Source organism: Rhinoderma darwinii, chromosome 12 (assembly GCF_050947455.1).
Source record: "Rhinoderma darwinii isolate aRhiDar2 chromosome 12, aRhiDar2.hap1, whole genome shotgun sequence".
Lineage (NCBI taxonomy): Eukaryota > Metazoa > Chordata > Amphibia > Anura > Rhinodermatidae > Rhinoderma > Rhinoderma darwinii.
The window spans coordinates 17298886-17311591 of record NC_134698.1 but is presented as its reverse complement, the minus strand read 5'-3'; the positions used below and the strand labels follow the sequence as shown (position 1 = coordinate 17311591).

The window sequence follows — 12706 nt, the reverse complement described above, 5'->3', positions numbered from 1 at the left end:
AACTTCTGTTAAACCTGCAGCACCACAATAAAATTTGAGCAGTTTTCCTCTTTCATCCAAGAAGATAATCAAAGGCCAAGGTCTTATAGCGCTAACCTCTGGTATTGCGGAGTCTTGTAGATTGCATATGCACAAGCAAGGCTTCGTTCACATCTGCGTCAGGACTCCGTTCATGGGTTCCGTCGGACCTTTCCGTCAGGGGAACCCATGAACGTAATCCAAACTAAAACAAACCATAGGCTCCCGTTGGCATCACCACTGATTTCAATGGTGACGGATCCGGTGCACGTGGTTTCCGTTAATTCTTTTCTGTCCGTTTTCATTTGCTTTTTGACAGTCAGACTAGCGTAGCATGCTGCAGTATTGTATCCATGCAAAAAATAGAAGTTATACCTGACGGAAACATGAGTGATCCATTATAAGTCAGTGGAGGAGAAAACAAATCCATCAGAACAGATCCAGTCATATTCGTCATGGCTCAGGTAAAAAACGGAAATAGTGACGCAAGCGTGAACAGAGCCGTACTGCGTATTACCTCTGCTCAACTTTTTTGTTGCATTATGGAATGAGGTAAACGTCAGGCCTTGCTGGGTCTTCGCTTTAGCACGTTACCACTTAAATATTGTACATACTTGCAACAATGTTATTACAATGAAACTTTGCCAATTCGCTAAATCTTGTGGCGTCCGCAGTGGACTCCAACCTGCGGCTTTCCGGCTGTTGTAAAACTACAACTGACAGCCAGGGCAAGCTGGGAGAGTCATGGGTTATATTTGACACTGGAGCCGTGGTGTCTCGAGAGTATTTATAGATCAGTACTTGTGGATGGATGGAGTGACTGTGTTAGGCACTGGCCCCAATATATTAAAAAAAACTTTCATACAGAATCTGCTCCATTGTGGGAATCCCTTTCCTGTGTTTGTAAAAATGACTTCAAAAAGACAAAATAACTGGTGCCCTTTTCAGGGGCGTTTGTGTAGTGTGCATGTAGTATAGGAGATTATATGCGTCGTGTATTACATAAGATGGACAACAGATAATAAATTGCTCCCCGGAGCTAAATACAGGCAGATCATTCAGCCGCAACTTGTCATGTGGAGGAATGCTTCTCGTCGTGAGTTGCGTTGCCCCCGGGCCGGCAAATCATTTTTTAATGGCAATAACAAATGATGGAAATTTTGCATAAGAAGACTGGGGTTGTGTCAGAGTACTTATTATTTGGAGTTGATACTCTACGTTTGTCAGGCCGCGCGGCTGTATTTTTGGTTGAAAAGTGGGCAACTCTTCTTGTGAGGGATGTCTTCAAATTTCTCCAAAGGCTTCTACATTACTTTTAGGTTTTCACCCTTTTTGGTTAACCGTTATGATGCAATATTATTGTGTAATGTCACATACTTATGTGTCAAAAAAGACAAAAGTATAATAGGTATGATACCTTTATTGGCTAACCATAAAAGTTCTATATGCGGCTTTCAGAGCGCAGAGGCCCCTTCTTCAGGCAGTTTACAAATGAATGACTTCGAAAAAAGCACAACATTTTTCATGTTACACAAAGACAATCAGTACATGAGGTGATACATCATTAAGATAAGCCGGGGCAATAAAACGGAGGTTATAGGGGCAATGACTTAGGAGTTAAGGCATCTGGAGTCAGTCTGATGGGGGACGTGTGACGTGTGTCCATGTAGTGGCTCATAAATCCTGGTGTTAGATTGAGGCCTTGTGTCAATGACTGGAATTTTATCATCATCTTGAATTCCCAAATTTTTCTTTCTCTGTTGTTTTTAAAATGACCCTTCAGTATTAGGACTTTTAAATCTGCCAAACTGTGATCAGGTCCAGAGAAATGTTTTCCCACGGGTGTATCCACCTCCTGTTTTATTGTATGTCTGTGAAGATTCATCCTGGTTTGTAGTTTTTGTATGGTTTCCCCAATGTAGATCCTTTATTGATGCCCCTTGTACACAGGATCATGTACACTACATTGGAGGATGTACAGGAGAACGTGCCAGTGATTTTATAGTCCTGCTGCGTGTTTGGTATCTGGATGGTGTTTGATGACAAGATGTTGGTACAGGTCTTGCATTTGTTGCTAGAGCAACAAGAATTCCAAGGAGCAATCTTCTGCAGTACAAAAAGATTGAAGCTAACAGCAGGGTGCCCCTAGTGGTCATATACAACCCACAAATTAACATCTTGAGGAAAATTGCTGTTGATCTCCAACCTGTATTCAACAAAGACAATAAACTGAAGGAAATATTCCCGGATTTACCTCTCCTTGCATACAAACAGCCACCAAACCTAAGGAATCTCCTGGTCAGAAGTGCCCTCTCACCACCATCAGACACTGGCACTTTTCCTTGCAACAGTAGAAAATGCAAGACCTGTACCAACATCTTGTCATCAAACACCATCCAGATACCAAACACGCAGCAGGACTATAAAATCACTGGCACGTTCTCCTGTACATCCTCCAATGTAGTGTACATGATCCTGTGTACAAGGGGCATCAATAAAGGATCTACATTGGGGAAACCATACAAAAACTACAAACCAGGATGAATCTTCACAGACATACAATAAAACAGGAGGTGGATACACCTGTGGGAAAACATTTCTCTGGACCCGATCACAGTTTGGCAGATTTAAAAGTCCTAATACTAAAGGGTCATTTTAAAAACAACAGAGAGAGAAAAATTTGGGAATTCAAGATGATTCTAAAATTCCAGTCATTGACACAAGGCCTCAATCTAACACCAGGATTTATGAGCCACTACATGGACACACGTCACGTCCCCCATCAGACTGACTCCAGATCCCTTATCTCCTAAATCATCACCTCTATAACCTCAGTTTTATAGCCCCGGCTTATCTTAATGATGTATCACCTCATGTACCAATTGTCTTTGTGTAACATCTAAATGTTGTGCTTTTTTCGAAGTCATTCATTTGTAAACAGCCTGAAGAAGGAGCCTGTGTGCTCTGAAAGCCGCATATAGAACTTTTATGGTTAGCTATACTTTTGTCTTTTTTTGACACAAAAGTATGTGACATTGCATATTGTTTCTGGCTAACACGGTACTACACTATTTTTTAATATTATTGTGTAAAATTCATATAATCTATGTCAAATTTGTAACTTTAATCTCCAAAATAATATTATTATTATTATTATGTTTTATTATTATTATGTTTTATTATTATTATGTTTTATTATTGTTTTTATTATTATGTTTTTGTAATGACAGGGTAGGGAGACAGACAGGTGAGCCCTAATCTACCCGCCACTCAGTCCCTGCCTACTTGCAACGACCCGTCCTAAGCGACGGGGTACAACTGGGCAACGGTCCCTACGCTCAGTAAGTGCAAGACAGACAAAACAGACAGGGGTACACAGAAGCTAAGGAAACGGGGCAGCTGCCCACGGAGATACCGTGAGCAACAAGAGTGGTGAACGAGCCGAGTCAAACCAGGAGTGAGCGAGGTACAAAACGTGGTCAGAAAGCCAAAGTCAATAACAAGCAGAGGATCAGTAGTACAAGCAGCAGCAGCAAGCCAGGAAACAAGCATAGAAGAATCACAGGCAAAGGAGGAACAGGAAAGGCAGGTATAAATAGACAGTGGGCGGGAACTAGCTCCGTCTGGCCAGGCTGTGATAGGCTCTCCCACTCCTAAGCCTGCCATCCTGAGTGGTGGAAGATGGAGTCAGTCTCACAGACATAGGAGCAGGTGCAGACTGATTGCCCACGGGCGTCGACACAGAAGCTGTGTCTGGCAAATCCTTTACAGTACCCCCCCTTTTATGAGGGGCCACCAGACCCTTTCTAGGTGGACCTGGTTTATTGGGTAAACGAAGGTGGAACCTCCTGAGCAATACCCCAGCGTGAACATCCCGGGCGGGTACCCAAGTCCTCTCCTCAGGCCCGTATCCTCTCCAATGGACCAGGTACTGGAGGGAGCCTTGGACCATCCTGCTGTCCACAATCTTGGCCACCTCGAATTCTACCCCCTCAGGGGTGAGAACAGGGACCGGAGGTTTCCTCGAGGGAGCCAAGGACGGGGAGCAGCGTTTCAGGAGGGAGGCATGAAATACGTCGTGATCTCGAAAAGACGGGGGCAACTCCATTCGGAAGGAGACAGGGTTAAGGACTTCAATGACCTTGTACGGCCCTATAAACCGGGGAGCAAATTTCTTAGATGGGACTTTAAGGCGCAAATTTTTAGAAGATAGCCACACCAGATCCCCGACCACAAACAAGGGGTTAGCAGAAAGTCTTCTATCTGCCTGAGTCTTTTGTATCCTCTGGGACGCCTCTAGGTTCTTCTGAACCTGGGCCCAGACTGTGCACAGTTCCTGATGAACGACATCTACCTCGGGATTGTTGGAACTACCAGGTGAAACGGAGGAGAACCGTGGATTAAACCCAAAATTACAGAAAAAGGGGAAGACCCCTGACTAGTTACTGACCCGGTTATTAAGGGAAAATTCGGCAAGGGGAATGAATGAGACTCAATCATGTTGACAGTCAGAGATAAAAAACCTTAAATATTGTTCTAGAGACTGATTAGTCCTCTCGGTTTGGCCATTAGTTTCAGGATGGAATGCCAAGAAGAAGGACAGATCAATCTCCAACTTTTTACAGAAGGCTCTCCAAAACAATGAAACAAATTGTACCCCTCTGTCAGAAACAATATTGACAGGAACCCCATGGAGACGCAGGATGTGTTTGATAAACAAGGTAGCTAACGTCTTAGCATTGGGTAGTTTCTTGAGGGGCACAAAGTGGCACATCTTACTGAAGCGGTCTACTACAACCCACACCACCGACTTGCCTTGAGATGGAGGAAAATCGGTGATAAAATCCATGGAGATATGGGTCCAAGGTCTCTGGGGAATGGGCAAAGAACATAGTAAGCACGCTGGTCGGGATCTGGGAGTCTTGGACCTAGCACAAACCTCACAAGCGGCGACGTAGGCCTTAACGTCTTTAAGCAACCCAGGCCACCAGTAGTTTCTGGCAATGAGGTGCTTGGTACCCAGGATGCCTGGATGGCCAGATAGTGCAGAGTCATGATTTTCCCTAAGTACCCTTAGCCGGAGTTTCAGGGGAACAAACCGCTTGTTCTCAGGAAGGTTCCCGGGAGCTGAACCTTGATCAGCCGCAATTTCGGAGACTAAATCAGAATCAATAGAGGAAATGATTATAACTGGAGGCAAAACACAAGCAGGAGGGCTGGCCATGAAGCTACGCGACAGTGCGTCAGCCTTAATATTTTTAGACCCAGCCCTATAGGTGACCAAAAAGTTGAATCTGGTAAAAAATAACGCCCATCGAGCTTGTCTCGGGTTTAGCCTCCGGGCAGATTCTAAGAAAAACAGATTCTTGTGGTCGGTAAGGACCGTTACCTGGTGCCTAGCCCCCTCCAGGAAGTGGCGCCACTCTTCAAATGCCCATTTAATGGCTAAGAGTTCTCGGATGCCAATCTCATAGTTACTCTCAGTGGGCGAAAACTTCCTGGAGAAGTAGGCACAGGGACGGAGATGGGTGAGGGACCTGGTACCCTGGGACAAGACAGCACCCACTCCCACCTCCGGAGGCGTCAACCTCCACGATGAATGGCTCCATTTGGTTGGGCTGAACCAGCACTGGGGCCGAGATAAAGCACTTCTTTAAGGACCTCAAAAGCTTGGACAGCCTCAGGAGGCCAGTGGAAGAGATCAGCACCTTTGCGAGTGAGATCCGTAAGAGGCTTAGCGATGACCAAGAAGTTAGCCATAAATCTCCTGTAATAATTTAGCGAATCCCAGGAAGCACTGTAACGCCTTCAGGGAGGCAGGTTGGACCCATTCCGCCACAGCCTGGACCTTGGCGGGGTCCATGCGGAATTCATGAGGAGTGAGGATTTGACCCAAAAATGGTATCTCTTGCACCCCAAACACACATTTTTTTTGTCTTAGCAAACAGTTTTTTTCCCGAAGGACCTGGAGCACCTTCCTGACATGCTCAATGTGGGAGGACCAGTCCTTGGAAAACACAAGTATGTCATCAAGGTACACTACAAGAAATACCCCCAGGTAATCTCTTAAAATCTCATTTATGAAATTGTGGAAGACCGCGGGAGCATTACACAACCCAAAGGGCATGACGAGGTATTCTAAATGACCTTCGGGCGTGTTAAACGCAGTCTTCCACTCATCCCCCTCTTTGATGCGGATAAGGTTATAAGCCCCCCGTAGATCAAACTTAGAGAACCATTGGGCCCCCTGAACCTGATTGAAGAGATCAGGAATCAAAGGAAGGGGGTACTGGTTCCTTACAGTGACCTTATTCAAGTTCCGGTAGTCGATGCATGGCCTAAGACCACCATCCTTCTTCCCTACGAAGAAGAAGCCAGCACCTACCGGAGAAGTAGAGGGGCGAATGTAACCCTTGGCCAACTGATTGCCCATGGGCGTCGACACAGAACCTGTGTCTGGCAAATCCTTTACAGTTTTATTATTATTATTATTATTGTATTTTATTGATACATTCTCTTACCAGTTCTTATGACTTTTTGTTGCTATTTGCAGCTTTCTGAAGAAGCTTTTCTAGATGAAGCAAGTGGCTATAATGATCTCTCTGCTGAAAACACAGCAACCAGTAACGGCAAAGAAACAAAACCGGGAAATAAACTGCCCCCAAAACAAACGGTATGTTAGAATTCTATTTTATTTTGGATATTGATAAAAGTAATGGCAGGAAGAGAAAATATTTCTATGGATCACAAGACGTGCAGAGGAGGGTTTCAATATTTACACCTTACCAATTCAGGCACGGCCTAATGTGACGGCCGTTAAAAAAATGGCCGTCATACGGACTATTTGTACGTTCGTCTGAATAACCCCTTCGTATTAGTAAATTTGCCCCGTTGTATTGTGTTTGCTTGACAAAGGAGTTAGTATAGCCGAAACGCGTAATTACACCAAGGAGAGTCTATTCACATGTCGCGGTCATCTAACAGTTTCTGCCGCGATTTTGCGGAAATTTTAGTTTTTGGAATTTTTATGGTTTTTTGTTTTTTTACACTAATTCTTTGGTTTACAAGATATCCTAATATTATTTTAGAAGGCTGCAGCCCAGATCCAACCTGCTAGAAGCTCAGCAGGAAAGGTTAAAGAGGCAGACAGCGATGAGGAAGAGCTGCCCTGGTGTTGTATCTGTAACGAAGACTGTGCTTTACGATGTCACGATTGCGATGGTGATCTGTACTGCAAGAAATGCTTCAGGTATTTTCTATTCATACTCCTATGTCTGTGTGAATGGGTTCTCCATCTCGCGTATGTTCTGGAATGATCTTAAAGGTTGGCTAATACCTCGGGTCCTAATCGTACTGTATAAATGGATAATCAATTGCTTACTGCTTCTATTTCTCACCATTGATAATTCTCTTTCTACAGAAAATGTGTTTTCCACATTTCTTGTTCCATTTTTGGGGAAAAAGATGCTTTTAGATATGATCTTATTTAAAGGAGTTTGCAACTTTTGCATTTTTTACGCCACCTGTAAAAACGAGGGTGGGACTTATCAAGAGGGGTCACTGCAGCCCGATAAATTTACTATCATTTACCCCAGAAAACAATAAATTATAGCACTAATCTCGGAGTAGATTTGATTTTCTGGAGCACGGTCGGACAGAGATGCGCCTATTTTCTGAAAGAGGCTCTGTCACCACATTATAAGTGGCCTATATTGTACATGATGTGATCGGCGCTGTAATGTAGATTACAGCAGTGTTTTTTTTTATTTAGAAAAACGATCATTTATGACTGAGTTATGACCTATTTTAGCTTTATGCTAATGAGTTTCTCAATGGACAACTGGGCGTGTTTTACTTTTTGGCCAAGTGGGCGTTGTACAGAGGAGTGTATGACGCTGACCAATCAGTGACCAATCAGCTTCATACACTTCTCTCCATTCATTTACACTGCAGATAGCGATATAGCTATATCGCTATGTGCAGTCACATAAACACACTATAACGTTACTGCAGTGTCCTGACAATGAATATACATTACCTCCTGCCAGGACGGGATGTGTATTCAGAATCCTGACCGCTTCTGTAGCGTCTCTGTGCTTTACAGCACAGCGAGATCTCGCTGTGAATGACAGCTTACAGCGTAATCTCGCGAGACTACGCCTGCTATGCTGTAAATCACAGAGAAGTGCAGAGAAGTGGTCAGGATTCTGAATACACATCACGTCCTGGCTGGAGGTAATGTATATTCATTGTCATGACACATGAGTAACGTTATAGTGTGTTTATGTGGCTACACATAGCGATATAGCTATATCGCTATCTGCAGAGTAAATGAATGGAGAGAAGTGTATGACGCTGATTGGTCAAAAAGTAAAACACGCCCAGTTGTCCATTGAGAAACTCATTAGCATAAAGCTAAAATAGGTCATAACTCCGTCAAAAATGATCGTTTTTTCTAACTAAAAAACACTGCTGTAATCTACATTACAGCGCCGATCACATCATGTACAATATAGGCCACTTATAATGTGGTGACAGAGCCTCTTTAACCGTTTAGTGACGACCAATATTCCTTTTCACGGCGGTCACTAAGGGGCTTTAGGCTAGGCTGCCACCTTTTCACGGCAGCCCAGTATAAGCCATGCACGGGTGTCCCGTGCAGACTGGTCCTGGGGCTTGGCTGTCTGATGACAGCCGGGCTACTGCTCCACCAGCCACGATCCAAGTTTACTTAGATCGCGGACGTTTAACCTGTTAAATGCCGCAGTCATTACCGACCGCGGCATTTAAATCATTTGCAGAGGGAGTGAGCTCACTCTGTCATCCATCATCAATGAGCCGCAAATGAAATTGCGGGCCCCCGATGGGGTGTCATGGCAGCCGGGGGCCTAATAAAGGCCCCCAGGTCTGCCCTGGGCATATGCCTATTAGGACGCGCCAGAGGCACGTCCGAATAGATTGCCTGTCAGATTTACACTGACAGGCAATAATGCTTTGGTATACGAAGTATACCAAAGCATTATAGCAGCGATCTACAGATCGCATAGTAAAGTCCCCTGGTAGGACTAAAAAAAATAAGTAATTAATGTGAAAATAAAAATTATTAATAAAGATTACAGTAAAAAAAATCCATGTTTTTCCATAAAAAGTGGTTTTATTTAGTAAAAGTGTAAAAAATAAATAAAAGTACACCTATATGGTATTGGCGCAACCGTAACGACCCAAACCGTAAAGTTAATTTGTAATTTAAACTGCAAGGTGAACACCGTAAAAAAAAAAAAAAAACTCAAAAAACTATGGCGAAATTGCTATTTTTTTCCATTGCCCCCCAAAAAAGTCATAATAAAAGTTAATGAGTCCCACGTACCCCAAAACAGTACCAATCAAAACTACATCTCGTCCCGCAAAAAACAAGCCCTCAAATAACTACGTTGACGAAAAAAATAAAATAAATCACAGCTCTTGGAAAGCGAAGATGCAAAAATGTTTTTATTGTGTAAAAGCGGTAAAACATAAAAAACCTCTATATATGTGGTATGGCTGCAATCGTGCCGACCCATAGAATAAAGGTAACGTGTTATTTACGCCGCACAGTGAACGCCGTTCATTTAAACCGCATAGAACAATGGTGGAATTTCAGGGTTTCTTTCTATTCCCCCCCCACCCCCCAAAAAAAAGCTAATAAGAGTTAATCAAAAATTATATCTACCCCAAAATGGTGCCATTAAAAAGTACACATATGTCGACGGAAGAATAAAAAAGTTATAGCTCTTTGAAGGCGACTATAGAAAAACGAAAAAAAATAGCTTGGTCATTAGGGCCTAAAATAGGCTGGTCACAAAGGGGTTAAAGGGAACCTGTCGGGTTGTTTATGCTGCCCTCGCTAAGTGCAGCATAAAGTAGTGTCAGACACGCTGACTCAGCGGTCTGTCTCTTGTATGTGCTGTCACATTGAACGTTGCATCGTCTTGCCGGGCGCTGTTGGTAAGGAGTCCGGCGTATGAAGCTTTTGCATATATGCCGGACTCCTTGTCCACGTCGATCGGCATCGCGCTGTGACATTCACTGTGTGAGTGTACAAAAAGTACTCCACAGATCTACAAAAATGAAATCCGCGTGTCTGACGTTACTTTATGCAGCCCTCAGAGAGGGCATCATAAACGACCGGACAGGTTCCCTTTAAGAGGCATGCGTCTCTTAATAAGTTAGGCGAATCTTACTGCAGAGTTTTTTAGATTAATACTGGAGTATCAAACTTCTTAATAAATTCCGCCCTACGTGCTTCAATTACTCACCATCATTTAAAAATAAATAAATTGTAGTCCGCGAATGGGAGTGCATGGAGGATTAAAATGCATACAAACGATAATAGTCTGTACTGGTCTATGCAAGAATCTTCCCATTCTCTGGTAGCAAAAAGAGATTTTGAAAATGGTGAGGAATTAAAACTAATTTTTTTAGACTGGAGAAACTCATTAACCCATTCACTGTCTACTTTGAGGATTTGGTCTATTTTGAAATTGGTTGGGTTGCCCAGGTCTGAAAATGTATCAGATCAGCACGTAGGTGATGATAAAAAAAATGTCTTCTGTTTCAGGGAAGGACATGATGAATTTGACCGAAAGGAGCATCAGACTTCTGTATATCGACGTCCTCGAAAAAAGAAAGGGAGATAAAAGCGACTAAATTGCTCATAATCCTGATTTGTTTACCGGATGCAGAAAAAGCAGAACCCTTTATGTAGCCCCTACTTGACCTAACCTCCTAAACTACTTGGGGCTCTCCATTTGTTGAAGAACTACAACTCCCAATATGCGCTGGTTGCTGCTGACGGTCAGTTGTAGTTTTGGAATAGCTGGAGAATCCCTTTCGGGACCAGTGTTCTAAAATGTAATGTTTCACTATCATGTTCTTCAACTTGGAAGGAAGTATTGCCATATAATTAAATGATATTACTACATTAGGCTTATTTTCTCAGTTGGGGATATTTGTAGGATTTTACACCCGGGTGTTGGTTACTGTTTAATAAAAGGCCACAATTGTTAAGCCATGTTTTAATTACTGTTAAATAATAATTTATGGTTAACATACATTTGTGAATGCATATACTGTATAGAAAAGATTTACATCAGAGAACGTCTTCTGTCACCACCCAGTTTTACCAGCTACGACGTGAACTGTTGAGGGTGGAGAAATAATGTCAAATAAAATTCATATAAAAGAGAAGGTCTGATTCCCGAGTGGAGTATTGTTTTAAGATTATTTGGTGGAAAGATGGCTGCCATTTTAATAGCTGAGCTGAAAAACGTATTCCAGCATCAAACCTAGATATGCTGGCAGCCTGGCCAAGTGCATGGCAAATGAAATTTTAATATTGATAAATACAAAGTAATGCAACTAGGTCGCAGTACTACTATGTATGTGCGACTGGAGCCGGAGTTCCAGGGTGAATACCTCTGTGGCAGATGTGAGCATGTTGGTCACCTGGAAGCTCGCATTTCGGATCTGGAGGAGCAAAATGCAACACTGAGGAAGATAGACAATCTTGAGCGGAGCATGCTGCTCACTGAGCAAGCAGTGGGGTAGAACTGGAGGGTGAAGACATGGGTGAGCAGGATCAGGCAAGTCGCTGGGTTAATGAATTTAGGGGCAGTAGAAAGGGGTCCAAGAAAAGGAAGGCCAATCCTGTTTCTGTTACGCCAAGCAAAATTGCCAAGACCGCCTCAACCGAATGGTTTGCTGTTTCCCTGGTGATAGGGGTTCAGCATGAACGGGTGCATAAATTACTGGAAGGGGCTGGTGGTGATCCAGCTGTCGTGGTCCATGTGGGAGCTAACGACCGAATAAATGGTAGGTAGAGGAGCCTTAACCCCTTAATGACGCAGCCTAGTTTGGGCCTTAAGGATCAGAGCCCATTTTTCAAATCTGACGTGTCACTTTATGTGGTAATAACTTTGGAATGCCTTTATTAATCCAAGCGATACTGAGATTTTCTTGTGGCACATTGTACTTTACGTTCGTGGTAAAATTTGGTCAACACATTCAGTGTTATTTGTGAAAAATAGCAAAATTTACAGAAGATTTAGAAAAATATGCAGTTTTGTTAAATGTATATGCTTGTAAGACAGATAGTTATACCACATGAAATAGCTGCTAATTAACATTTCCCATATGTCTACTTTATGCTTTGTGTTGGCATCATTTTTTTTAACATCCTTTTATCTTTTATAGGACGTTACAAGGCTTAGAACTTTAGCAGCAATTTTTCACATTTTCAAGAAAATTTCAAGCCTTTTTTTTTAGGGACCAGTTCAGTTCTGAAGTGGCTTTAAGGGTCTATATATTCAAAACCACTATAAATCACCCCATTTTAAAAACTGCACCCCTGGTAGTATTTAAAACCGCATTTGAAAAGTTTCTTAACCCTTTAGGTGTTTCACAAGGATTAAAGCAAAGTGGAGGTGAAATTGACAAATTAATTATTTTTTGGTAGAAAATCCCTTTTAATCCCTTTTTTTTATTCAATTTTTTCCCGGTAACACAGAAGTTTTTTTTTTTACCAGAGAAACGCAACTTAATATTTATTGCCCGTATTCTGCAATTTTTAGAAATATCCCACATGTGGCTCTAGTTTGCTACTGGACTGAAGGTGCACCTAGTGGATTTTGGGGCCTCCTTTTTATTACAA

General features: G+C 42.7%; 1 protein-coding gene across 2 annotated transcripts in view; it reads left to right on the top strand.

Moving 5' to 3' along the window:
* ZFYVE19 (zinc finger FYVE-type containing 19) overlaps positions 1-11244 on the top strand; it is a 45325-nt gene extending 34081 nt beyond the window's left edge. Inside the window, exons 9-11 of one of the 2 annotated variants that reach the window (XM_075844762.1) lie at positions 6572-6691; positions 7110-7267; positions 10616-11244. In XM_075844762.1, coding sequence (XP_075700877.1) covers positions 6572-6691; positions 7110-7267; positions 10616-10694 — 357 coding nt within the window. In that variant the 3' untranslated portion in view covers positions 10695-11244. Of the gene's footprint in view, positions 1-6571; positions 6692-7106; positions 7268-10615 lie in introns of both variants that reach the window. The other variant, XM_075844761.1, reaches the window with a different exon arrangement.
* Positions 11245-12706: the final 1462 nt, after the last annotated feature.